The 27,268-nt window shown below is 40.2% G+C and overlaps 3 protein-coding genes and 1 long non-coding RNA gene across 5 annotated transcripts in view; 3 read left to right on the plus strand and 1 right to left on the minus strand.

The window, feature by feature from the left end:
• The window catches only part of notch3 (notch receptor 3), a 29,841-nt gene extending 17,655 nt beyond the window's left edge, over window positions 1-12,186 (plus strand). The window contains 24 exon segments of the mRNA XM_018705073.2: window positions 1,114-1,347; window positions 1,490-1,600; window positions 1,706-1,898; window positions 2,060-2,205; window positions 2,497-2,730; window positions 2,851-2,954; window positions 2,956-3,004; window positions 3,121-3,349; window positions 3,497-3,698; window positions 3,821-3,977; window positions 4,082-4,266; window positions 4,389-4,521; window positions 4,620-4,877; window positions 4,984-5,096; window positions 5,222-5,742; window positions 5,839-6,165; window positions 6,257-6,405; window positions 6,494-6,722; window positions 6,834-6,924; window positions 7,051-7,219; window positions 7,362-7,666; window positions 7,789-7,936; window positions 8,030-8,127; window positions 8,213-12,186. Coding sequence (XP_018560589.1) covers window positions 1,114-1,347; window positions 1,490-1,600; window positions 1,706-1,898; window positions 2,060-2,205; window positions 2,497-2,730; window positions 2,851-2,954; window positions 2,956-3,004; window positions 3,121-3,349; window positions 3,497-3,698; window positions 3,821-3,977; window positions 4,082-4,266; window positions 4,389-4,521; window positions 4,620-4,877; window positions 4,984-5,096; window positions 5,222-5,742; window positions 5,839-6,165; window positions 6,257-6,405; window positions 6,494-6,722; window positions 6,834-6,924; window positions 7,051-7,219; window positions 7,362-7,666; window positions 7,789-7,936; window positions 8,030-8,127; window positions 8,213-9,736 — 5,909 coding nt within the window. The 3' untranslated portion in view covers window positions 9,737-12,186.
• A 467-nt stretch (window positions 12,187-12,653) lies between these two features.
• LOC108903005 (microfibril-associated glycoprotein 4) lies at window positions 12,654-14,548 on the plus strand. Its single transcript, XM_018705077.2, has 5 exons — window positions 12,654-12,877; window positions 12,981-13,178; window positions 13,643-13,739; window positions 13,851-14,018; window positions 14,143-14,548. The coding sequence occupies exons 1-5, from the start codon at window positions 12,875-12,877 to the stop codon at window positions 14,403-14,405; spliced, it is 729 nt and encodes a 242-aa protein (XP_018560593.1). The 5' UTR covers window positions 12,654-12,874; the 3' UTR covers window positions 14,406-14,548.
• zmp:0000001048 (retinol dehydrogenase 8) lies at window positions 14,414-16,442 on the minus strand. Its single transcript, XM_018705075.2, has 6 exons — window positions 16,308-16,442; window positions 16,048-16,209; window positions 15,755-15,934; window positions 15,567-15,660; window positions 15,222-15,405; window positions 14,414-15,115 (listed from the first exon to the last, which is right to left on the minus strand). Exons 1-6 carry the CDS (start codon window positions 16,402-16,404, stop codon window positions 14,906-14,908), a joined length of 927 nt encoding a protein of 308 aa, XP_018560591.1. The 5' UTR covers window positions 16,405-16,442; the 3' UTR covers window positions 14,414-14,905.
• Window positions 16,340-22,450, plus strand: LOC127142987 (uncharacterized). 2 transcript variants are annotated; one of them, XR_007814150.1, is made up of 5 exons: window positions 16,340-16,479; window positions 19,469-19,539; window positions 20,136-20,235; window positions 21,123-21,184; window positions 22,060-22,450. It is a non-coding gene; the product is annotated as an uncharacterized LOC127142987 (long non-coding RNA). The 2 variants fall into 2 exon arrangements; XR_007814149.1 differs by lacking the exon at window positions 16,340-16,479 and adding an exon at window positions 18,288-18,486.
• Window positions 22,451-27,268: the final 4,818 nt, after the last annotated feature.

Below are 27,268 nucleotides of genomic sequence, written 5' to 3' on the forward strand. Positions count from 1 at the left end.
GGAGCCTGCTTCATTGTTTCAGTGGCCAGCTGCTTGGTATTCCCTGTGTTTGTGGGCCCCTTCTGTTGAGTGAAGTGGCCCTGTTTGACGTGGAGCAGTCTATTGTTACCTCCGCCACTGAGAACAAAAGCAGGACTGGGAGGCCTGTGTAGGGCCCTTCTTTACTGCTTTGCCCAACTCAGCACTGCACTGCACACATAGCACACAAACCAACACTTACTTGCCTAACAAACAAACGCCATCGACATAGAAACCACATTGTCACCACAGCAGTGTTGTGATACGGCCTGTCGGACTCCAATGTCCACTACAGCCAATTAAAGGAATTCTGCAGTGTTAGCTCCCGTGTGCAGTTCAAACTGACAGCGAGCTTGTAAGACATTGTTGGCCATCTCCCAGTTCCCCCTCATAATGAGCACTGTCATTATGCTACAGCTCATAGTAGCTAGGGACATCCATCCCTCTGTTGTTAGCAAAATACAGTGAACCACTTTCAAACTTCCCATAACATCTCGTCTTGTTTCTTTGCTCAGATTTGTTATGACTACTGTTGCAATGACTACAGTTGCAAAGAAGTTGCAAACTTCTTTAGTTTTTTCTTTAACTTGCTCACTAGTTTGTGGCAGGTGTAGAAGAGGACTTCAGTGTTGCTGTTTGTTGCTGTTTGGTCTGTGACAGGTTTTTCTGTCCCTTTCCTTTGTCATTTCGTGATAGAAATGGTGGAGAACTTACAGATAGTCTTTGTCTTGTCAGCAACTATTTCATTATTTTCCACATATTTTACAGGAAAGCGATAATACTGCCACACCCATGGCTTCAGTGCAGGTGGAGCATTTTCTGTCTCTGTATTGCTACTATTGCTTCCTGCTGCTGCCCTCTTTAAGGAGTGTTGGCCCCAGGAGACTATATTTTATACTAAAGGGCAATTGCGCCCCCTGTAGTACAAAATATGAAGTGGACCAAAAGGTAGCTGGTTTGGTGACCACACAATACATATCATGAGACCAAGTAATACATTTTGTGATGTTTTTGCAGGACCATATGTGGAATTAAAATACATTTTCCCAGCCCTGCTTAACATCAATCTACATTTATGCTTTTTTCCTCTTTTAGGTTATGAGGGAACACTCTGCGAGAGTAATATCAACAACTGTCAGCCAGACCCATGCCACCATGGTACATGCATAGATGGCATTGCCAGCTACACCTGTAACTGTGATGCTGGCTACACAGGCTATCGCTGTGAGAACCAGCTCAATGAGTGCCACAGCAACCCTTGTCAGAATGGGGGCAAGTGTGTGGACCTGGTCAATAAGTACATCTGCCAGTGCCAACATGGAACCTCAGGTAAGAGGAAAAACTCTATAAACACAAGGTCTGACCTTTGTAATTCAAACCTTTGAATAGATCATTTAAAATAATAATAATCTTATATTTTCTGTGCTTAAACTTATTTTTGCTTATTTTAAACTCCTCTTTGTCAACACAGGGCCAAACTGTGAGATAAACTTTGATGATTGTGCCAGTAACCCTTGTGACTATGGCATCTGCAAAGATGGCATCAACCGCTATGACTGTGTTTGCAAACCTGGCTTCACTGGTAAGGCCCTCTGAAAATGAAAGCACAAATATGAGATGAAAAACCAGTCCTCACTGGAAATGTTGACAAACACACTTTGATTATGTTTAACATCTCTCCTGCCAGGTCCAAAGTGTAATGTGGAAATAGATGAGTGTGCATCTAGCCCCTGTAGGAATGGGGGGACATGTGTGGATGAAGAGAATGGATTTCACTGCCAGTGTCCTGAGGGCTTTAAGCCCCCTTACTGTTACTCTCAGGTGGACGAGTGTGGCAGCAGCCCATGTGTTCACGGTTCATGCAGGGATGACATCAATGGGTATGAACTGTTCCAGCCTTTGTCATAGTTTAAAGTGACTCACAACAAACTTTGCAAGCTTGTTGCTAGTCCTACAGGTTTCAACTTGTACATCAGTTGGCTGTTATTTCACTTTTACAACTTGGCTCCTCTTGGCTCATTGACTACTCCTGTATTTCCAGTTACCGCTGTGACTGTGAGCCTGGATGGGTGGGAAAGAACTGTGACCTGGACAGGAATGACTGTTTGCCAAGTCCTTGCCAGAATGCTGGCACATGCATCGACCAGCTCAATGGTTTCACTTGCAAGTGTCGTCAAGGCTTCAGAGGTGAGAGAGTGGCGTAGTAGCACAGCGCACAGCAACTGCTAGAGACATCAACATCGAAAGTACAGCACAAAGACAGCCATACATGTGCAGCATGTGCAGAAAGTAAAGTTGTATCAGTGTATGTCAATGACTTTATTAACATCTCTAGTCCAAGTATTCTTATCATCCTCCATCACTTTTCTTGTGAATGACATCTACCTCCCCCTAGTGGTTAATTAGAAATGTGCCAATACATTCGCCAGTGTCAGACTATGTCAGTTCTGTAATATGTTTTAATCTCTACTCCAACAGGTAACCTATGCCAGGTGAACATCAACGAATGTGCTTCCAGTCCCTGCCTTAACAAGGGCACTTGTGTGGATGGTGTGGCAAGTTTCACCTGCCTGTGTGAGCTTCCTTACAGTGGACCCACTTGTGCTGAGGTCCTCACCCCTTGCTCCCCTAACCCCTGTGCCAATAATGCTGTCTGCACCCACACACCAGACTACATGGGATATCAATGTAACTGCCAGCCAGGATGGCAAGGTTAGCAAATTTTGTACTTAGTGTCTCAGTCAGATAATTTCTCTGGACGCTTATAGAAAATCTTGCTGTATATACACTCTGGAGTCAAAACTTATTGTACCTGTCTTTTGCATTCTACAGGTCAGCTGTGCAATGTAGATGTGAATGAATGCATCTCAAACCCTTGCAAGAACCGTGGAACTTGCACTAACACACTTGGAGGCTTTGTGTGCTCCTGCAGAGCTGGGATACACTGGGCTTACCTGTGAAACAGACATCAATGACTGTTCTCCTAGTGAGTGGCCATGTAAACCTAGTGCACCGTATTACTGTTACTGTCAAATTTGCTACCAGGTGCATGCACATTTACTGTACTTGACCAAAGTTTTCCTCTACTTTTTGTTCCAACAGATCCATGCCTAAGTGGAGGTTCCTGCACAGATGGTATGAACTCCTTCCACTGCAGCTGCCTGCCAGGCTTCACTGGGCCACGCTGTGCCTTAGAGATCAATGAATGCCAGAGCTCCCCCTGCAAAAATGGAGGCACATGCACAGACTATGTTAACTCCTACACCTGCACCTGTAGGCCTGGCTTTACTGGCATTCACTGCGAAACCAACATTCCTGATTGTACTGAAAGGTGAGTGTGTATGTTTGCACTTGAGTCATGGAAATATGATGTAGTTTATCAACCTGCTTATATACACATGTATATAACTACTGAATATGACAGTGAAACCTTTTTAAATCCACGTATTTGAATCCCTATTTTTCCTCATGTCCGCAGCTCTTGCTTCAACGGAGGGACGTGCACAGATAAAATCAATGGCTATTCCTGTAACTGCCGCTCAGGCTTCACTGGCTCCCACTGCCAATATGAGGTCAATGAGTGTGACTCCCAACCGTGCCTCAATGGAGGCATCTGTCAGGATGCCCTAGAGTCCTTCCGTTGCTCCTGCCCCAAAGGCTACACTGGCAACCGCTGCCAGGTACACACACACTCATAGACAACCTTGAAAGGACTTGTTAAGGTCTTGAGTCTTCATACCTATATATAGTTTTTAGAACAGTTAATGATAATCATGATTCCATCTTCCCCTTCCCTACCTAGGCACCAGTCGACTGGTGTAGACGCTCATCTCCCTGCCAAAATGGAGGACGCTGTCGCCAAAAGGATGCTTCCTTCGTCTGCGAATGTACTAATGGCTGGTCTGGACGTTACTGTGACATCCCTCGGGTCTCTTGTGAAACAGCTGCTCGCCAGAGAGGTATTTTTTATGTTCTGTGCAGGATGACAATTGATGTTCTGTTTGTTCTGTTTGTGTTGTGGCTGAGTAATTAATGCTCATTTTTCCCCTAATCTTTCTATCAGGGATCCAGACAGATGACCTGTGCCACCATGGTGGTCACTGTGTCAACACTGGGAATGCACACTATTGTAAATGTCCTGCTGACTACACAGGAAGCTATTGCGAAAGCCAAGTGGACCACTGCGAAGACAAACCCTGCCGCAATGGCGCCACCTGCAGGGGTTATGTGGGAGGGTACCAATGTGATGTGAGTCCACTGTTTTGACATGTTGTTTTGTCATTATGTAATTGTCATCTTCTTAAATCTCCTTCGGGATTAATAAATTATCTACCTATCTATCTATCTATCTATCTATCATGTCATTACAGTGTATGCCAGGATATACTGGGCAGAACTGCGAGATAGAGATCAATGAGTGCCAGTCTCATCCTTGCCAAAACGGAGGCACTTGCATAGATCTGGTGGGACATTACATCTGCTCCTGCCCCCCTGGCACACTGGGTATGCACTATGTTTATGAGACTTCACTATATGTGACGTAAAAATAAGATACTAAAAGATAAATGTATAATAATACAATTAATCCTCTCCTTTTGAAGGTGTTCTCTGTGAGATCAATGAAGATGACTGTGCTCCACCTTTGAGGCTGCGCGGTGCTCCTCCAAAGTGCCTCAACAATGGCACCTGTGTGGATAGAGTGGGTGGATACCGCTGCAACTGTCCCCCTGGATTCACAGGAGAAAGATGTGAGGGAGACATAAACGAGTGTCTCTCCAATCCCTGCAGTCCCTCCAACAGTCTTGACTGCATCCAGTTGCCCAATGACTACCAGTGTATTTGCAAGCCCGGCTTCACAGGTTAGACAACCGCCAGCAGCTCGCTCAGGCCTCTCAATTCACATTCTCTCTGTGTAAAACACTCTCTTCCAGTTGTAGAGCTTCACCATCGCTGTGTTGTTTTTAGGTCGGAGGTGTCAGAACAGGTTCAGTGTTTGTGAGTCTCAGCCTTGTCAGAACGGAGGAGCATGTTCTATATCCAGCAGCTCTGCACTGGGATACACCTGCACATGTCAGCTTGTAAGTGTACATTCACATTAAGGGTTTGAACACCTATTTTGGTTTTGTAGTTTGCGCAGTGCTGCTTTTCTTGTCTATGTGTTGAAAGTTCACAGTTTAAGTGAATAAATGATGTCTATCTTTAGGGTTACACTGGGCCCAATTGTGAAAGAAGCATGTCCTGTCGGGAGCTCTTCTGCTACAATGGAGGTAGCTGTGCACTTACCACAAGGGGGGCACGTTGCACCTGCCTGCCAGGTTATGGCGGGCCCCAGTGTCAGCATCGTAGTAATGAAGGCTGCTCCTCACAGCCATGTCGGAATGGAGGGCTGTGCACCGAAGAGACCAGCTTCCCGTTCTTTCACTGCCAGTGTCCCACCGGCTGGGCAGGTAAACGGTGCGAGCAGAGCAGGCCCGATCCTACACCCTCATGCCCTCTGGCAGACTGTCATGGCAAAGCCAATGATGGTGTTTGCGACAAAGAGTGCAACACATTCGCTTGTCGCTGGGACGGCGGCGACTGCTCTCTAGCAATGAACCCCTGGGCTCGCTGTGCAGATCCTCGCTGCTGGCGTGCGTTCAATAACAGCCAGTGCGATGAATCCTGCAACAACCCGGATTGTCTGTATGACAACTTTGACTGCAAAAGCAAGGAGAAAGTTTGCAAGTGAGTTTACCTTTGCAGTTTACACGATTCCACCTATTTTTTTCCAAACTGATCTGAAAAAACTTAAGCTGATCCTTCTGTTTGTGTCATCCCCAGTCCCATATATGAAACCTACTGTATCGACCACTATGCTGATGGACGTTGTGACCAGGGCTGCAACTCAGAGGAGTGTGGCTGGGATGGCTTAGACTGTGCAGGGAAGGTTCCAGAAGACCTTGCCGATGGTGTCTTGGTTTTAGTAGTCCTATTGCCTCCAGAGGAGCTTCTCCGCACCAGGACAGCCTTTCTGCAGAAGTTAAGCGCCATCTTACACACTACGCTGCGCTTCCGGCTGGATGACAAAGGAGAGGCCATGATCCGCCCCTACACCCGCAAAGAGGCGCGCCTCAAAAGGGAGCTGCCGCCTCAGCAGGAGGTCATCGGGTCAGTCAGGCATACAGTGAACCTAATACCTGACATCTCTCCTGTAAATTGTACATGACATTAAATGCCTAACTCTCTGGTATTCCTGTAGGTCCATAGTGTACCTGGAAATAGACAACCGTCTGTGCACTCAGGACTCTGAGGACTGCTTCCCTACAGCTGACACTGCTGCAGAGTACCTGGGAGCCCTGTCAGCCAGAGAAATGCTCCGCTTCCCTTATCCACTCAAAGAAGCCCGTGGTGAGTAGAGATGCTTATGAACACAAAAAATGACTAGTAAGACTAATGAGGCAAAAATAAGTAATTACTACTTCTCTTCTCACTACAGGTGAAAAATTGGTACCACCTCCTGACCCCATACCTGAATGGGGCAAGCTGATGCTGGTGGGGATAGCTTCTCTTTTCGTTTTAGTCATCCTTGTGATAGGCATGTTGATTGCTCGTAGAAAGAGAGAACACAGTACCCTTTGGTTCCCTGAGGGCTTCTTCCTCAAAAAGGAACCCAGCAGCAACAAGAACCGCAGGGAACCTGTTGGCCAGGATGCTCTGGGAATGAAGTGAGTTATTTGTGTTCAAATGCTAACACTATTGATGTTGCTGGGACTAAATTTCTTTAGCACTATGCTTTGGGATTGTTCTCTTGGGTTAACATATTCATCTATAAACAGACACATGCCAAAAACTGTGGAGGAATCTCTCCTTGGAGATCATAGTGACCAGTGGATGGACTCAGACTGCCCAGAGGCAAAAAGGCTCAAGGTCGGTCTTTCTAAATTGTCCTTAACAGTTTACATATGCACAATGTGTATGCAAATTGTACAACAGCATGTCAGCATGCACTTACAGTAAATAGTGAAATTGGATTTTCTCATTCTGTGAGTTCAGGTTGAGGAGCCAAGCATGCTCTCAGACAGTGAAGATGCAGTGGACAGTAGACAGTGGACGCAGCATCACCTTGCTGCCGCAGACATTCGTGTGCCTCCCACCATGGCCCTCACCCCACCTCAAGGAGAGTTTGAAAGCGACTGTATGGACGTTAATGTCCGAGGCCCAGGTTGGTAGTGCGATAATCTAAGTTTTCAGATTGGAACTGTGACTTGCACATGTATAGTTTTTATACTTTCTTTGTATGACCTGTTATGTTGAGCACTTGAGTAGACATAAACTCACCCATGCCTGTTTTCAACTCCTGCCAGATGGTTTTACACCTCTGATGCTGGCATCATTCTGTGGAGGCGGCTTAGAGCCTGAGGTAGCAGAGGAGGACGAGAATGAGGAGTGTTCAGCCAACATCATCTCCGACCTGATATACCAGGGTGCATCCCTTGCTGCCCAAACAGACCGGACTGGTGAGACAGCGCTCCACCTGGCAGCCCGGTACGCCCGTGCTGATGCTGCTAAGAGGCTGCTGGATGCCGGTGCAGATGCCAATGCTCAGGATAACACGGGACGTACCCCACTACATGCTGCAGTGGCTGCAGATGCACAGGGTGTCTTCCAGGTAAACAAACACATACTAATCATTGGCCTCATCAGAGGTAGAAATGCCTATAACTTATTTTAGCTCATGTGTTTTATACTTATAATTCATAACATTGAACCCAATTTTTACCAACCTCCTAGATTCTGATCCGAAACCGAGCTACAGATCTTGACTCCCGTATGTATGATGGCTCCACTGCACTCATCCTGGCTGCACGGCTGGCAGTAGAGGGCATGGTAGAGGAACTCATTACTTGTCATGCTGATGTCAATGCAGTAGATGAACTGGGTAAGTTTGTATCCTGATGCAGATTTTCCTGTGTGATGATAATATTTACTGAAACCATAGATATGTGATTTCATTATTTGTCATCTCTTTTAGGTAAATCTGCCTTACACTGGGCTGCTGCCGTTAATAACGTGGATGCCACTGTTGCCCTGCTAAAGAATGGCGCAAACAAGGATATGCAAGATCTCAAGGTATTACATCTACTTACAGTGTAAGCACACTTTCAGCATAGAGATATATTTGTATTTAACATAGCCTCTGTTCCGCTTTTTTCAGGAGGAGACCCCTCTGTTCCTTGCAGCCCGTGAAGGTAGCTGTGAGGCTGTGAAGGTGCTGCTGGCTCACTTTGCAAACAGAGAGATCACAGACCATATGGACAGGTTGCCAAGGGACATTGCTCAGGAGCGTATGCACCACGACATTGTTCAGCTTCTTGATGAGTACAATACAGTAAGAAGTCCCCAGGGCCACGGAGGGGCTGGACACCACCTCACTGGGGGACACACTCTGTCACCTCTCATGTGCCCTCCCAGTGCCTTCCTGCCTAGCCTGAAGAACACCCCACAGGGCAAGAAGAATCGTCGGCCTGGGGCCAAGGGTTCCAGCCTGGGAGGCCAACATGCTTCCAGTCTGAAGGATTCAGTCAAGGCCCGCAATAAGAAGCTGACCTTGGACATGCAGAGTGCCTTACTGGAGAGCTCAGTTACCCTGTCCCCAGTGGACTCACTGGACTCACCCCATGGGGGAGCTAGCAATGCTGGCTATATCACCAACCCCACTTCGCCTGTGGCCATGCAGTCACCAGGGCTCTTCCACTCCTCCATGTCTGTTCCAAACACCCCAATGGTACATAGTAGCATGTTGGAGGGTGGTGGCCCTTTCGCTGTGTCTCTAGCACAGCTCAGTGACCTGGGAGCTGGAGGGATGTCCTTGCAGGGACGTGTTTCCATGGCTTCTGATGTCAACCACGGCTATGTGCTGAGTTCAGGCCAGATGGGGCTCAACATGGGCATGGTCAGTCCCGTCAGTGTGCCCTTTGACTGGCACAACCGGATGCCCCCTTCCTCCCAGTGTGGTCAGCAGGTGGTGAATCTTGTGCAGAGTAGCCAGGCAGGCATGCACCCCCAGAGCCCAGCCATGCAGCAGCAGAGCATGCTGATGCACCAACAGCAGATCTTCCGTAATCAGATGCTGCAGCCCACACCTGTTACCTCCACACCCACTATCAGCCCAGTCAAGCTGCCTTCCATTGCTGAGCAGCAGCAGCAGCAGCAGCAACAGCAGCAGCAGCAGCAGCTCATCAACCACACCATCACCAACCAGCAGAACATGGCCCGCATGGGCACCTCCACCCCACCGACACCCCAGACCTCACAACCTCCACCATCTTTTTTCCAGCAGCAGCAGCAGCAGCAGCAGCAGATGCCTCAGCAGCCCTCTCAGCCCCAGCCTCCTGCTCAGCCCCCACAGTCAGCCACGCCAGCAGTCCAGCCCACTCAGGCTCTGCCCTCCCAGCCTAGTAGCAGCACTGCAGGAACGGAGGATTACCCAACCCCTCCCTCCCAGCACAGCAGCTACTCATCCACACTAGATGCCACACCCAAGCATTACCCCCGTTTGCCCCCTGAGCACCCCTATCTGACCCCCTCCCCAGAGTCTCCCGAGCCCTGGTCCAGCCCCTCTCCTCACTGTGTCTCTGATTGGTCAGATTCCACACCCAGCCCAGCAGTTGCTGGCCCTGCCCAGACCCAAATTACTCAAATCCCAGAGGCCAATGGCAAGATGCAGGTGTTTGCATGAAGATCCCATGGCCTCTGCTTGAAAAGGGACCTGGGGTAAAAGAATTTGTTTGGACTGGCTCTTGGGCCCGTCTGTGTTTATATATGTCAGCCTGTTTCCAAGATTTTCATTGGATTTGGATTGACTATGTTTATCACGAGGACCGTCTGCTAGTGATTTTTGCAGAGAAAAAAAGTAAAGGGAAATGTGTGTTGTCTGAAAAAAAACAGCAGACAATTTAATGAAGTAATTCTGTCACAGATGGACTTGTTTTTTATTATAAAAAAAAAGTATATGAAGAAAACCAAGTCTTTCATTTCAAAGACTTAGGGACGCTCTCCTGAAAACTAACAAACATTTAAAAAGTAGATAAGAGAAAAAAGTTAAATGTTGAAGGGAATTCATTTATTTTTATTTATTGTTTTTATCTCTCTGACCTGCTTTTTTCTTTAGGTTTTTGTCACCCTCTTCTGTCCCAGCTTCTCACATAATGTGCTACTCCCTCTTATTTTATACAGACCACCTACATTTCTATTTTGCCAGAGTGGCTGGTGATGGTAAAAGAATATAATTCATGATTCAAACCAGTTAACAGACAGAGAGAGGAATTTTCACCCCTCAACTGATATTTATTCAGGCCAACAACAGCTGGTAAAGATGATGAACTGGTTCTAGCAAATATGTATTGAGAATTGCTCAGCAGTAGTGGTATGTTCTGATGTGATTGAATTGTGGAGATTGATTACTTTCCATATAAGTATTATAAATAAGAATGTAGATGAGTGTCTCTAAAGCACTTCAAGTGACCAGCTTGGTAGGGCTAGTGTGGGTAAAATACAACATTTAACTACAATGGATATTTATAATGTATGGGTGGCATTTAATCTGTGGCAGTTTTGCTTATGACATTTCAAAATAAATGAGCAGAGTAAAATGTTAGGCTGAATGCTCCCATTTCAACTGTAGCTTCTCACTGACTCTACAGGACTTTTACCTCCAGTTCTACAGCTACATTCACTTTAAGAAACAGTTTCAAACAAAGAATTGTTTGCCTAAAATCAGCCTCTCACTGCCCTTTTTAGTTTATGTATTATTTTTTGTTTGTTCCAATTGTTTTATACTCTGTATATTTGTGGAAACCACGGATACCTTTTTTAAACATCACTTCAGATGTACTAAGCTATGCTTATCAGCTGCTATTTTATATCACTCTTCCCTGCAAACATTCCTACACTTTGCCTTTCTTGTTGAGTCTGGATGCTGTTCATTTCAGCAGCATCCAACACAGAATAGAACTAGATGATAGACCGGTGGAACTTTCATTTGTTGAGGTCGCATCATGTCCTTCACTGGACTAAATGGAAACATTCCTGGACTATACGTTGCAGTTGAGGTATCGTCGACTCTGTAACTTCGTCTCTGGTAGTGTCCATGGTGGAGAACTGGTCAGTGTGAGGGTGTGGCTGCTGGGCTGGGACTGCTTATGCCCTGTCACTCCTCAGGGAGGTGTTTTATGGCATGCAGTGGGACAGTTCCCCTGCATCTACAGTAGCTTCCAGTCCAGGGGCCGTGGAGTTGCATCTTAAGATGACTGTTAGAAGAGACTGAAGTTAAAAACACTACTATGTAGTGCCGCACCCTTTAACTTTTTTTTTAAGAACAAAATTCTGAGATGACACTCCTAGTCATCCAACTAACATCTTGTGTAATGTCTGACCAACTCTTTATCCTGACATGACCTGAGCGTATAGGATAGAGGTCATCCTCTTCCTTACGTACTATGGACATTTAAGCATGAACTCAATTGATAATAGTAGAATTTTAAGAAAATAACCTTTGCATTTTCAACTTGTGATGCCATGAACAGAAATGACTAGACCACCACTCTTAGCTACTACTTTTGTGGCGACCTAATACTGCCCCTTGTTGTGTCATAGACTGAGTTTATCTTTCATTCATTGTTTTAGCCTGTTCACTGTAGACTCAGCCACTGTTCTGTCAGACCTGGGAAACATGTTGTTGTTCACAGTCCAGTTAAAATTTTACTTACGAGGAAAACTGTTTATTGTTTGTTTTTTATTTTTATATATATATCTGGTCTTTTCGATTTCCCTACCAGGTCGCACTAAGTGTTTTGTACATTTCAACCTCCCAACTTCTGTTTGTAAATATGTTTGCTCTGGGTAGATCTTTGCTTGAGAAGTCTTATGTTTCTAAAATGATTGTTATGTACTAAAAAGGACAAAAATAAAATGTACTTCATTTAGCATTATTTGAAGCTGAGGCTGTGACTGATATTTTGATTGGTCTTGTGTTATTAGAACAGTCATAGATATTTTCTATCATTAATTTCAATACTTGTTTAAAAGTAGTTCAACATCATTGTACATAAAACTTTTCCACAGTTTTTCTTTCTACAGTCAAAAGTTGTAAAATAAGTTACTTATAATAAAAACTGTAGGGAACTACAATTTTGTGTCCTTGTGTCAGTGATTGTTTCATATTTTAAAGGAGGATGTTCATTAATTCAGGTCCTCATCATCAATCAACTATGAGATGCAGCTAAGATGAATTATTCAGCAGTTTTATAGTCTGATATGTTGCTCCATTCAATACAACAGCTTGGTGATTCAGAGTTTGTGGTAATATTGTATTGGACTGCATTATTTTCAGAATTGCCAATTGTTTTGCATATAAGCAACAGCCTAAAAAGTCACAACAACAACAAGACCTGTCTGTATCAACATAAAGTACATAATAAGCTTCATAATATAAATATTTGTTTTAAGGTGATCAGGATCGTGTGTCCATATGTATCAATTGTACTTGGAGATGGAAAAAGAGGGTTAAAATAAACTACTCCTCATTCCAATACACAGCACTCTTTCCAAATAAGTATACACTGAGACCTCTCATCTTATTTTTAGCTGTGACCAGCCAATGGTATTAGGGGTTACACAACACCAAGAAAATCAACAAGGCCTTAAAGTGTATAGGCGTTAGCACACAGACTAGATTCCTGATTATTTCCTTGATGTTTTGCTTTCTCTGTAAATTTGCCATACAGGAGATTAATTACGGGAGCTGTCAATGATGATGCCAAACTGCCAGAGGATACCCTTCCACGGATCACCATGAAATTACTACATTAGAGCAATAATGGTGAGTTTGGTGAGACTGATGCAGTTTACTGTATTTTTTAATTAAAATACCTTCAGGGGAAATATTTCTGGTGCTCAGAGCAGGTTTTGTGTTTTGATTGCAGGGTTCTCTTGTATTACTCCTTCTGATCCCAGCAGCAGTCTGCTCTCCAGTGTTTCTTCCAGTTGACTGCAATGACTTGTACAGCAGAGGTTTTGGTCATAGTGGGGTGTACAGCATTTACCCAGCGGGACCACTCTCCCCTATTCAAGTCTACTGTGACATGGGCTGTGAGGATGAACCTGATGGTGGTAAATGGACGGTATGTATGTTTATTATTTATCATTTAAGTATTGTTCATCAAATATTTTATTATACAACTTCAGTTTATTTAGACATAATTTCCACTGCAGGATATTTTATTGTACTTGATGTCTTGTGTTAGATCAGCAAGAATATTTTGTCAAGTTAGCCAGCACATGTAGCCAACTGAGAAACCAAGTAGTATTAGAAGTGCAGAAATTATAGCTACAAACAGAGTAAATATTGGACCTGTGGATTCAGTTTACAGTGGTTTAGCTACAAGGCATTTGGTTTGTTAGGCATAAACTGAGTGAAAAGGGGGGAGGGGGGTATTTTATATTCTTGTGGCAAAATCCACAGTGGATTTCTATTTTTTGATTGACTAGGGGAGGTGGGTGGGCTGTTTGGAGGATCATTTCAACAAAGCATACCTGGTAACAGATTATATTGGAGCAATGCTTCTAACAACAGATTCTACTGCAGGTCCTCCAGAGAAGGAAGGACGGCACCATTAACTTCTACCGTGGATGGGATCAGTACAAAGCTGGATTTGGACAAGCATCTGGAGAATACTGGCTGGGTAAGAGTTGGAATTAGTGATTTACATTAGTTTGACTGTGTTGTTTTTGTGTGCATAACTTTTCTCTGAGGTGCCTTTGTTCCAACCTTGTGTAAATGTTGGTTCTGCCAGGTCTGGAGAACATTCACCTCCTCGCACAAAGGAAGAGCTATGAACTGAGGATAGAAATGGAAGACTTTGAAGGGGCAAAGGCTTATGTCCATTATTCCTCATTTGGTGTGGGTCCAGAGCAGGAGGGCTATAAGCTTAGTTTTGCTGGCTTCAAAGATGGAGGTGCTGGTGAGTCTAATTAATTGTGAAACTATAGCTTAGGTCTTTGTACTGAGTCCAAGGCTCAGTACCCTTCAGCCAACATCCCGAAGACCTTCAACCAAATTTCTTTTTCTTTTCTTTTTTTTTTCAGGAAATTCACTAAGTGAACATAATGGTCAGAAATTTTCTACATTTGACAAAGATCAGGACACTCATGCTTCCAACTGTGCTAAGACCTACCTGGGAGGATGGTGGTATGGAGAATGTCACAGTGTTAATCCCAATGGTCTTTACTTATGGGGCAGCTCAACCTATGGGATTGGAATCAACTGGGTGTCTTGGAAAGGATATGAATATTCTCTGAAAGCCATTGCAATGAAGATAAGACCCAAAAATAGTGACGTGAATAAGTAAATCATTACTTTTATGGTTTCACTGTGTTTAAACGTCATCATGCGCAGAATGGTGGGTACTATTATACCTTACTTAATTCATTTTGTGGTAACATAACAACACATATTCTTTGTTAGAATCATTACAGCACAGTGAAACATTTATTTGTATTGGTTTTATTTGTGTGCTCTTGTTTTCTTAACAGTCAAACAGTCTATTATACAGTATATACCAGCACAAATCTATAGGAAATTGAAAAAAATTGCACAGCAAGAAAGTCCACTCATGTCATGTGCATATATACAGAACATAAGGAATTATTATTATTATTGTAGTTACTGTCTCACACAGACAAAATCCAGTGGCCCTGATCCATGTTCATTGCTGCTCAGAGGCAAACTTCTGTCACCATACAGCTGGACAGGCATAGAAAATAGTGACAACAAGTTATACATACTACAGTGAATCACTGTCTCCTTAAGAATAACATTAATAGTTTGTGCAACTTGACAGTCAAATCTTTATTTCTTGTCTACCCTCCTCTGCAGCATGCGCAGCACCCCAAGAGTAGCATTGAACACGCTGTCATGTTTAAAGATCATCTTATAAAAGGTGTCCAGAGGCAGGCGTCCAGTTGGATCTGCATGCTTCAGTGCAGTCATGGGCATGTACAGGCGGTTGGTCTGGTGGCGCAGAGGAGGGTCCTTGGCTGTGATCACTTGAACTGTTTGCTGAAATAAAAATTAAGATATTTTAACAGTGGAGGGAACATATTCAACACATAGCCAGTTATTTTTCATGACCTTTTAAACTCAAATAGAAACTGTCGTCACTTGCCTCGGCCACTTCCTCTGGTGTCTGGCCTAATGAGGCAAAGACGTTTTTTGAGTACGGCAGGTAAATTTCACGGAAGATTCTGGCAGTCTCCTCATCTGTCCCTGATAGATCCATCTTCTCAGCATCTTCATACACTTTCCTTTCAAACTCTGTCACCACAGGGCCAGGTTCCACTAGAGTAGTCCTTATGACAGCGATATGAAAAAGACACATTCAGAACCACTGCTCTATTTCAGTCGACAAGTTGTAAAATCTCACCGTTGTGGGCTTACTGAGAAGTTTTAGATGTAGGGTGGCTGCATTAAGTTGTTACAGCAGATGCATTTTTTCAGGACATGTAATTACTTGATGTGAAACTTCAATGCTTGCACTGCCAAACTTTCACAAAATCCTTCAACAGCAAATTTGGAGGCAGAGTAGACATCATTGAACAGAAGCCCTGTGCAGAAATATAAAAGAACCTGTCATCAACCTCTTAACTCAATTTTAATTGTTAGCTTCCTCTGTAATTTAACTGACACAAACAAACACACCCTGTATTCCCATGACGCTGCTCATCACCACAATATGGCCGCTCTGCCGTCGTTTCATGTCAGGCAGCACCTCTTTCACCAGGCGTGCCAGCCCAAAGAAGTTTGTATCAAAGAGCTCCTTCATGGCAGCAATACTTTGGCACTCCAGCGGTCCAATCATGCCAAGGCCTGCGTTATTCACTGTAACAGCAGAACAGCAGAACAACAGAATATCCCATGTTATTATAGTGTAAGCTTGCAGAGAGAGCTTAAACTCACTTATAAAGTGTGTTTGAAAATGAGAGGGGACAGACCAAGAATATCCACCCTTCTATCCGGTAGGCTGTTGACACACTCTCTGATGGAAGCTTCACAACAGGCATCTAACTGTTTGATTTCCAGGGTTTTGTTTAAGGAACCACCTGCTGCTTTTTCCAAGGCCCCCCGTTTCCCAAGATCCCTCATTGTGGCAACCACTGCCTCAGAGAAACAATGAATACAGTGTCAGTGATTGGGGCTATGTCTATCATCCACTGTATGTCATGTATTTGGTGGAGGAGAGTTAATCACTGACCTTTAAACCGTCTAAGCTCATCTTTAGCCAGCCGTGCAGCCACAGCCAAGCCAATGCCAGAGGAGCACCCGGTCACCAGCACCCTCCTGGTCCCCATGGCTTTTTGACCTCTGATCCCAAGGCTCAGGAGGATCCTGAATACTCAGTCAAAAACTGCTGAGGAAACAGAAATGTAAGTATTTTCTCATGGTTAACTGCCAGGCACAGTACATTAGCACAGTAACAACAAGCGTCCAAGCCTTTCCAGTCAGTAAAAAAACAGCTTTGCAACACTTAAGTCCATCAGGTATTTGATCAGAGATTAATATTGGCTCTAGTCTGATTTATGTCTCCTGGAATGTTCAGCTGCTTTAAACAGCAACTCTGATGCTTGTTCCAAACAGGCCTTTCATTCACACTTCAACCTGGTGACATACATAATCGCAGCAAGCATTTATGTGAAATACCAAATTTTTGTAATGCACAACCTGATAATACAGAATAACAATAACAATTATGGGCCCACCATGTAATTAATGATTATGAAAGCATTCATTAGTAATTCAAATCCTAACTTAGGTATTCAGTTGCTTCCATGATTCAGATCTTTATCGTGGAGTTTTATCACTTACAGCCTACCACTGGGGAAGTTCATCTATAACAATGCATCACATCTTACAATTAAACAAACTGTAGCTGCAAGACAACTGTAGTGGAGTAAAGATTGGTGGAGTAAAATAATCCTGTCTGGAATACAGTTAAGTGGTATTATAGCAAATTATGATACTACAGTACCTAAAACTTGTGGTTAAGCACAGTACATGAGTAATGTCCTGAGTTACTTCCAACAGACTATTTCATCCAAACTGCACATACACTGTAATCATAAACTCACTGTAAACCGTGAGTGCTGCAGACACTGTAAATCCCCACAGGACGAATTAACCCCAAGTTCAGACTTAAAGGTCTGTGAGTCTGCTTCTAGGTGGTGCTGTAGTCTACCGACCTGTAAAGCGAGCAGCGCGTCCTCCACGGCGGCAGATATGGGAAACAGAGATTGTAATAAACTCGCTGACCGTTAAACTAACGTTGCTGCAGCACATAGAGGAGGGACACGGTCAAGTCACAGCGGGACACGCGGCGACTTAAGCCCCGCGATTACCTAAGTGGGTCACACAGGCCAGCTCAGTATGTGGGAGTTGTAGTTCTTTGAGTCACATCACGCGTACATGCCCGCATGCCATACTATGGGATATTCACCACAGTGTTGAGTTATACTTTAAACTACATGTCAGTTGATGCCTTAGTCACATAGCTGGACAATGATTAGAAAAGGAAACATCATTTATTATTGTTATTATTATTGTTATTATTATTATTATTATTACAAATGTATTCTTGACTGCTTTTACACTATCATAAACATAGGGAACATGTTACAGTATTACATAAATACAATAATTAACAATAACAACCACCGGGGGGCAGTAAACACTCCTGATTCTTCACCAGCATCAATACTTACACAATATTGCACTATTGATTAACCTTTTAAAGATCTACCCTGTAGGAGGGCAGAGACTGATCTGAAAACCAGGTTTCTTCTTTGTTTTTCCTGAAGAAAAATATGGCATGTCAGATCAAACGGTGCAGGCTGCTGAAATGCTTCAGCAGGGGCACTAAAGCTGCTGTAACTAACTACAGTATACATATATGTTACAGGAACATGTTCATTAACTTGGCTTTTACAAATTACATGTGGTTTATGTCCAGTTTGTCAGAAAACAATCACAAATAAAGGAGTGGTATCTTCAGATTTTGTGCACTGATGATGCATCTGGCGCATGCTTCTACGCCAGATCTTATAATACATCTAGGCCTCTGTCCTTTACGATGGATGTATTTTAAGACCAATCAGAAGCGGTTGCTAGGCGGACCAGAATTGGCTGGCCAATCAGCACTTTTCTGCCAATGTTAGCGACGTATGTCGTCATTGGCCGCAAGGTGTGGCCATGAGCGCAGAGAGGCGGAGAAAGGAAGTCAGAAAACAGATTTAAACCAAGTTTGAACCACTACTTCTGTTTGCTAGTTCTTTGAGAAAATGTCCTTACAGAAGAAGCCTGGATGCTAAAACAAACTCTGGAGCTGCTTTTTCTTCGAACAGGAGTGAGACTGGACGCTGAACACACCTGGCGCGAAAGTAAGGCACATAGTTAGCGGCTAGCGTTAGCATTAACATTATCGGAGAGCGTTAGCATTAACGAGGAGCATTAGCATTACCGTGTAACGATGTTTAATTCTATTTCAATCCTTTATATCGGCCTCTTTGTTATATTCTCTTTGTTATTTTGTGTTCCATCCCGAGGCTTGTACTATGAAGCAAGTTCATCATACCCAGGGTATCTTTTCGTTATCTGGCTTCTCTAACCCTAACAATCACAGTCTGGCTAAGCGGTCTTACGACGCTGGTTATCAACTCGTCAACCCATTTCTCGAGCGCGTCCATGTGAAAGAAGTGCAGTTGATTGTTAGTTATTGATGTGGTTATTATGTTATGGCTGATTGGTGTAAGTTACCATGGCGATTTACCACTATAAGAAGTGAACCGCTGTTTTGAGACTGAAAACCCACAGTTAAACCTGAAGTTACCGCGCTAACCACAAATCCTGCTTCATAGTACAGGCCTCAGGCCATTTAACGTTTCTTTGTAGTCATTTTGTGTTTCAGTGTTTCAGTTAAGGATCTCATTGTGATCGTTTTGTGACTCCTCTGTCATTTTGTCTTTGTAGCTTTGTGGTAGTAATCTGTCCATAGCAGTCCATTGATCCCCTCTTGTGTATATTATTGATTAGAAATTTGTGGTGACTTGAGACTTATGTGAGTTCAGTTTTGCTCGAAAACTATAACTCTGTGCTCCTCCACAAGTTTTTATGCCTCAAGATTAGGCCGCAATGTATGAGATGAGAGTGCTGTTAGAAATTATTATAGAAACTATTTTAAAAATTGCTTTTCTCTCTGAGATCAATGAAGTCACATTATGGTAACAAAATTAATGTATTCACCTCAAAACTCAGTGTGATTGTCAAGGTTCTAGTGTTAAGTTTCCAGTGTTGTATTCTTCTACACTGTTCAAGTTTTGGAGGTGAACTATTCTGTATTAATGAGGTTATTTGTTTTTCAAGTGTCCAGGTTTACTCTGTCAGCTGCTGCAGCCTGGACAGAAACACCAGCTCTCACCTTACAAACCAAACAGGTATGTGTCCTAAAGATTTTCCCAGTTTGAAAAAATGTATTGATGAGCTGAATTATTAATGCTAGTAACAGTGTCATTATTTAAATCCTTGGTATTTAATGAGTTTAGTATTGAATATTATAATACCTGATTAATTGCATCTACAAACTGTGAGAAAATAGTACTAGTTATAATTTTTAAAAATTCACTGTCAGTTAATTTTCTGCCCGTGGAGTGAAGTATAATTAAGAGTACCACAAGTTACCACCCTGCTTTCAAAAATGAATTTAGATGAAAGTTGTTATTATGCATTTCAGAGTAATATACATGATTACTCCAGTTATTAGTTGAAAGACAATTAATACAGAAATTTAAGATAATCATTTCAGTTCATTTTTCCCAAATATTTATTGTCATTGATTCTTAAAGGTGTGATGCTTTTTTTGTCATAGTCAGTAAACAGAGCATTTTCTGGGACACTCCTCTAACTTTTGGAAAATGTTCTGGTTCAGCTGTAATGTTGAATATTTATGTTTTGAGGTTAAACTGTTGATGAGGAAAAGGTAATAGTGTATTGATAATTTTCCTTTGTATGCTTCTCTTTTTATTTCCTCCAGGTGTCACCACTTTGTCCAAGATCACAGAGATGTCGTCCATGATCACAGAGAGTCTTCATACAGTGAAGAAGTTCTTTGAAACTAGGACTGAGGCCTCCAGGTAATACACAAACAGCTTTACATCAGCTGTCCAACACAGAGCACTGACATTAAATTATATATCTTCAGTAAGTGATCTGAAGTCTGAAGTATATCATAAGAAGACATCACTCAAGTTTATTTACATAGTTTATGAATGTACAGTTCAAAGAAAATGAAGAATCCTCAATCAGCTTGCTTCCTGATTAGCCAACGCCCCGTTCCATGTGACAATATAGTGTGTGTGCTCAGGATTTTCGATCATAAATATTGATTGTTTAACATTTATTGATCCGATCATCTTCAGAGCAGATCAGACGTGGTAAAATCACAGAAGAATCCAGCAAGATAATTGTTAGAACCAACCTGTCTTTTTCCTTCCCCCTCTCTCTGCTGCCTCCTCTCTCACATTCTTTCTCCCTCTCTCTGTGTCTCTCCCTCTCTTTTTTGTCTCCCTTTCCCCCTTTCTCTTTCTCCCTGTCTTTCCCTCTCTTTCTTTCTCATTAGCACAGTAACTTAATTAAAATTAACTTATTCAGTTCAGCATCACACTAGAAACTCATTTTGCTTCATTTTGGCTTCTACCAACCAAATTTAGTTCAAATTGTAATTGACTGAGAAACAAACATCAGCATCCATGCTGTTGTGTGAATATCAGGAGCTGGTGGAGTCAGTTCTCCAGTCAGAGCAGCGTCTTCAGTCTTTGTGTATGAAGCAATTTAACTCTTGGGACTAGTTCTGATTAGTCCAGAACCAGTTCATCCACACTCTGGTTTCATCATATATTTAGTGTCTTTTACTTTTCTGTCTGACAGTTTGAAGTTCAGTAGCCAGAAACTCTCTGTGCTTTCGTTTTGTGTTAAAAGTCACATCTTTATATTAATATTTGTTGTGTTTTTTTTCCCACAGGATTCAAACTTCCACCATTAAATCACAGAGAGAAGAGACAGATGTCAAGACATTTCTAGAAGGTCAGTTTATTTTTTTCAGTCTGACTCTGTTTGACACTTTAAAACCTCTTGTCTGGAACAAATTAAAGCTGCTGTAATTTAACAGTTTTAATTAGTATTTTCCAATGACGTAGCTGCTAAAATAAGTTTTGAAAAATATATGTATATACATATAACAGAAAAAACATAGTTTAAAGTAAAATAGAAATCCTTTTAAGAAATAGGTTTCAAAAATAAGTATAAAACTTTTAATAAATTTAAAAATAAATTCAGAACCTTAAAAAAATAAAGAAGCATCTAACCCATAAAAAGTTAAATATAAAACCTTAAACAATAAATCTAAAAAACAGAAAGTGTTTGAAAATATTTTAAAAACCTTTTAAAAAATATTTAAAACTAAAAAATAAGTACAAAACTGTGTCTGTCTGTGTAAAACTGTTCAAAAGTTGAGTATAAAGTAAATATAATTTATATTTATTAATATTACTATTATTAATATATTTTCAAAATATTTAAAAATAGGTCTAAAAAATAAGAGCAATGACAATCATGACATTTTTCTAAAAATAAAATGCATTAAAACTATGTGTATAACATCAGTTTTCGAGAAATCGAGAAATGCAACTCAAAATAATTTTATTCCAGACAACATTTAACAAATGACAGCAAAGATAATGACACTTCATAGAGCTGGTTAGGATTAATGTAGTTATGAGCACAGGTGTTTAATAAAGACATATTAGTCTTGCGCCCATGACTACATTACAGATGGTAAAGAAACACAAAGTGTTTTTACTTGGAAACAGGAAACCAACACAGTTTACAGCTGTTAGATGGTGGAGATCTTTTATCTAATTAACAGCTTCGTAACACTTGTTTTCTTTCATCCATTTCAGGTCGTCAGCTGCTGTCGTCTTCTCCTCCTGCAGAGACAAGAACACGTGTTAATCACACAAACATTTTTGACCGTTTTTGATACCCATGACATGCTGCTCAAACAAAGAAACTATCTTAAAGCAGCTATCTTACATTTGTTATCCACAAACTCACACTTCTACACCGTGTTTGTGGGTTTGGTTAGATTTTGTGTTTGTCATTTCAGTTTGGTATTTTGCTATTTCAAACAGTGCATTATCAGTACTCAAATTCAATCTATTACTGTGGACAAAGTGTTTAGAATTTTTACATATTGTTACATTATTTGATATAATGCCTTTTTCTATTTGTGCTGCTGCAACACTGAATTTCCATGCCGTGGGACTAATAAAGGATTATCTTACTACTGAAGACTGGTCTGTTTAATATTGTGTGAAAGTGAATATTTTTAGCCAGAGCCCACTTGTAGCTGGAGGTAAGGTTTTTGACACCTTAATATACCATGACATTTTTCCATTCCTCACTATACTATGACCTTTTTTGATGGTTTTTCACCCCTTACTATATGATATTTTTTGATGATTTTTGATGCCTCACTATACTATGACATTTTTTCACCATTTTTGATGCCTGATGGTTTTTGATGCCTTACTATACTATGACATTTTTTGATGGTTTTTCACCCCTCACTATACTATGACATTTTTTGATGGTTTTTCACCCCTTACTATATGATATTTTTTGATGATTTTTGATGCCTTACTATACTGACATTTTTTGATGGTTTTTCACCCCTTACTATATGATATTTTTTGATGATTTTTGATGCCTTACTATACTGACATTTTTTGACCATTTTTCACCCCTCACTATACTATGACATTTTTAACCATTTTTGACGCCTTACTCTACTATGATATTTTTTGACCATTTTTCACCCCTCACTATACTATAACCTTTTTTCACCATTTTTGATGCCTTACTATACTATGACATTTTTTGATGGTTTTTGATCCTTTACTATTCTATGACCACTTTTGATGCCTTACTATACTATAACATTTTTTCACCATTTTTGATGCCTGATGGTTTTTGATGCCTTACTATACTGTAACATTTTTTGATGGTTTTTGATCCTTTACTATACTATGAATTTTTTTTTGATGATTTTTGATGCCTCACTATACTATGACATTTTTTGACCATTTTTCACCCCTCACTATACTATGACATTTTTTGACCATTTTTGATGCCTGATGGTTTTTGACGCCTTACTCTACTATGATATTTTTTGACCATTTTTCACCCCTCACTATACTACGACATTTTTTGACCATTTTTGATGCCTGATGGTTTTTGATGCCTTACTATACTGTAACATTTTTTGATGGTTTTGATCCCTTACTATACTATGAATTTTTTTTTGATGATTTTTGATCCTTTACTATACTATGACCACTTTTGATGCCTTAGTATACTATAACATTTTTTCACCATTTTTGATGCCTGATGGTTTTTGATGCCTTACTATACTATGACATTTTTTCACCATTTTTTATGCCTTACTATACTATGACATTTTTAACTATTTTTGACGCCTTACTATACTATGACATTTTTTGATGGTTTTTCACCCCTTACTATATGATATTTTTTGATGATTTTTGATGCCTTACTATACTGTGACATTTTTTGATGGTTTTTGATCCTTTACTATACTATGAATTTTTTTTTGATGATTTTTGATGCCTCACTATACTATGACATTTTTTGATGGTTTTTCACCCCTTACTATACTATGACATTTTTTGACCATTTTTGATGCCTTACTATACTATGGCATTTTTTGACCATTTTTCACCCCTCACTATACTACTACATTTTTTGACCATTTTTGATGCCTGATGATTTTTGATGCCTTACTATACTATGACATTTTTAACCATTTTTGATGCCTTACTATACTATGACATTTTTTGACCATTTTTCACCCCTCACTATACTACGACATTTTTGGACCATTTTAGATGCCTTACTATACTATGACATTTTTTCACCATTTTTGATGCCTTACTATACTATGACATTTTTAACTATTTTTGACGCCTTACTATACTATGACATTTTTTGATGGTTTTTCACCCCTTACTATATGATATTCTTTGATGATTTTTGATGCCTTACTATACTGTGACATTTTTTGACCATTTTCACCCCTTACTATACTATAACATTTTTTCACCATTTTTGATGCCTGATGATTTTTGATGCCTTACTATACTATGACATTTTTAACCATTTTTGATGCCTTACTATACTATGACATTTTTTGACCATTTTTCACCCCTCACTATACTACGACATTTTTGGACCATTTTTGATGCCTTACTATACTATGACATTTTTTCACCATTTTTGATGCCTTACTATACTATGACATTTTTAACTATTTTTGACGCCTTACACTTATACTGTGACATTTTTTCACCATTTTTGATGCCTTACTATACTATGACATTTTTAACTATTTTTGACGCCTTACTATACTATGACATTTTTAACTATTTTTGACGCCTTACACTTATACTTTATACTGTGACATTCTTGACATTTTTTGACCATTTTCACCCCTTACTATACTATAACATTTTTTCACCATTTTTGATGCCTGATGGTTTTTGATGCCTTACTATACTATGACATTTTTTGATGGTTTTTGACGCCTTACTATACTATGACATTTTTTTTGATGATTTTTGATGCCTTACTATACTACATTTTTTGACCATTTTTCACCCCTCACTATACTATGACATTTTTTCACCATTTTTGATGCCTTACTATACTATGACATTTTTTGATGGTTTTTCACCCCTTACTATATGATATTTTTTGATGATTTTTGATGCCTTACTATACTACATTTTTTGACCATTTTTCACCCCTTACTATACTATGACATTTTTTGACCATTTTTCACCCCTCACTATACTATGACATTTTTTGACCATTTTTGATGCCTGATGGTTTTTGACACCTTACTCTACTATGATATTTTTTGACCATTTTTCACCCCTTACTATACTATAACATTTTTTCACCATTTTTGATGCCTGATGATTTTTGATGCCTTACTATACTGTGACATTTTTTGACCATTTTTCACCCCTCACTATACGACATTTTTTGACCATTTTTGATGCCTTACTATACTATGACATTTTTTGATGGTTTTTGATCCTTTACTATTCTATGACCACTTTTGACGCCTTACTATACTATAACATTTTTTCACCATTTTTGATGCCTGATGGTTTTTGATGTCTTACTATACTGTGACATTTTTTGATGGTTTTTCACCCCTTACTATATGATATTTTTTGATGATTTTTGATGCCTTACTATACTGTGACATTTTTTGACCATTTTCACCCCTTACTATACTATAACATTTTTTCACCATTTTTGATGCCTGATGGTTTTTGACGCCTTACTATACTATGAATTTTTTTTTGATGATTTTTGATGCCTTACTATACTGTGACATTTTTTGACCATTTTTCACCCCTCACTATACTATGACATTTTTTCACCATTTTTGATGCCTTACTATACTATGACATTTTTTGATGGTTTTTCACCCCTTACTATATGATATTTTTTGATGATTTTTGATGCCTTACTATACTACATTTTTTGACCATTTTTCACCCCTTACTATACTATGACATTTTTTGACCATTTTTCACCCCTCACTATACTATGACATTTTTTGACCATTTTTGATGCCTGATGGTTTTTGACGCCTTACTCTACTATGATATTTTTTGACCATTTTTCACCCCTCACTATACTACGACATTTTTTGACCATTTTTGATGCCTTACTATGCTATAACATTTTTTGATGGTTTTTGATCCTTTACTATTCTATGACCACTTTTGATGCCTTACTATACTATAACATTTTTTCACCATTTTTGATGCCTGATGGTTTTTGATGCCTTACTATACTGTGACATTTTTTGATGGTTTTTGATCCTTTACTATACTATGAATTTTTTTTTGATGATTTTTGATGCCTCACTATACTATGACATTTTTTGACCATTTTTGATGCCTTACTATACTATGGCATTTTTTGACCATTTTTCACCCCTCACTATACTACGACATTTTTTGACCATTTTTGATGCCTGATGATTTTTGATGCCTTACTATACTATGACATTTTTAACCATTTTTGATGCCTTACTATACTATGACATTTTTTGACCATTTTTCACCCCTCACTATACTACGACATTTTTGGACCATTTTAGATGCCTTACTATACTATGACATTTTTTCACCATTTTTGATGCCTTACTATACTATGACATTTTTAACTATTTTTGACACCTTACTATACTATGACATTTTTTGATGGTTTTTCACCCCTTACTATATGATATTCTTTGATGATTTTTGATGCCTTACTATACTGTGACATTTTTTGACCATTTTCACCCCTTACTATACTATAACATTTTTTCACCATTTTTGATGCCTGATGATTTTTGATGCCTTACTATACTATGACATTTTCAACCATTTTTGATGCCTTACTATACTATGACATTTGTTGACCATTTTTCACCCCTCACTATACTACGACATTTTTGGACCATTTTTGATGCCTTACTATACTATGACATTTTTAACTATTTTTGACGCCTTACACTTATACTGTGACATTTTTTGACCATTTTCACCCCTTACTATACTATAACATTTTTTCACCATTTTTGATGCCTGATGGTTTTGACGCCTTACTCTACTATGATATTTTTTGACCATTTTTCACCCCTCACTATACTACGACATTTTTTGACCATTTTTGATGCCTTACTATACTATGACATTTTTTGATGGTTTTTGATCCTTTACTATTCTATGACCACTTTTGATGCCTTACTATACTATAACATTTTTTGATGGTTTTTGATCCTTTACTATACTATGAATTTTTTTTTGATGATTTTTGATGCCTCACTATACTATGACATTTTTTGATGGTTTTTCACCCTTACTATACTATGACATTTTTTTTGATGGTTTTTGATCCTTTACTATACTATGAATTTTTTTTTGATGATTTTTGATGCCTCACTATACTATGACATTTTTTGATGGTTTTTCACCCCTTACTATACTATGACATTTTTTGACCATTTTTGATGCCTTACTA

Source organism: Lates calcarifer, linkage group LG11, assembly GCF_001640805.2.
Source record: "Lates calcarifer isolate ASB-BC8 linkage group LG11, TLL_Latcal_v3, whole genome shotgun sequence".
NCBI classification, from domain to species: domain Eukaryota; kingdom Metazoa; phylum Chordata; class Actinopteri; family Centropomidae; genus Lates; species Lates calcarifer.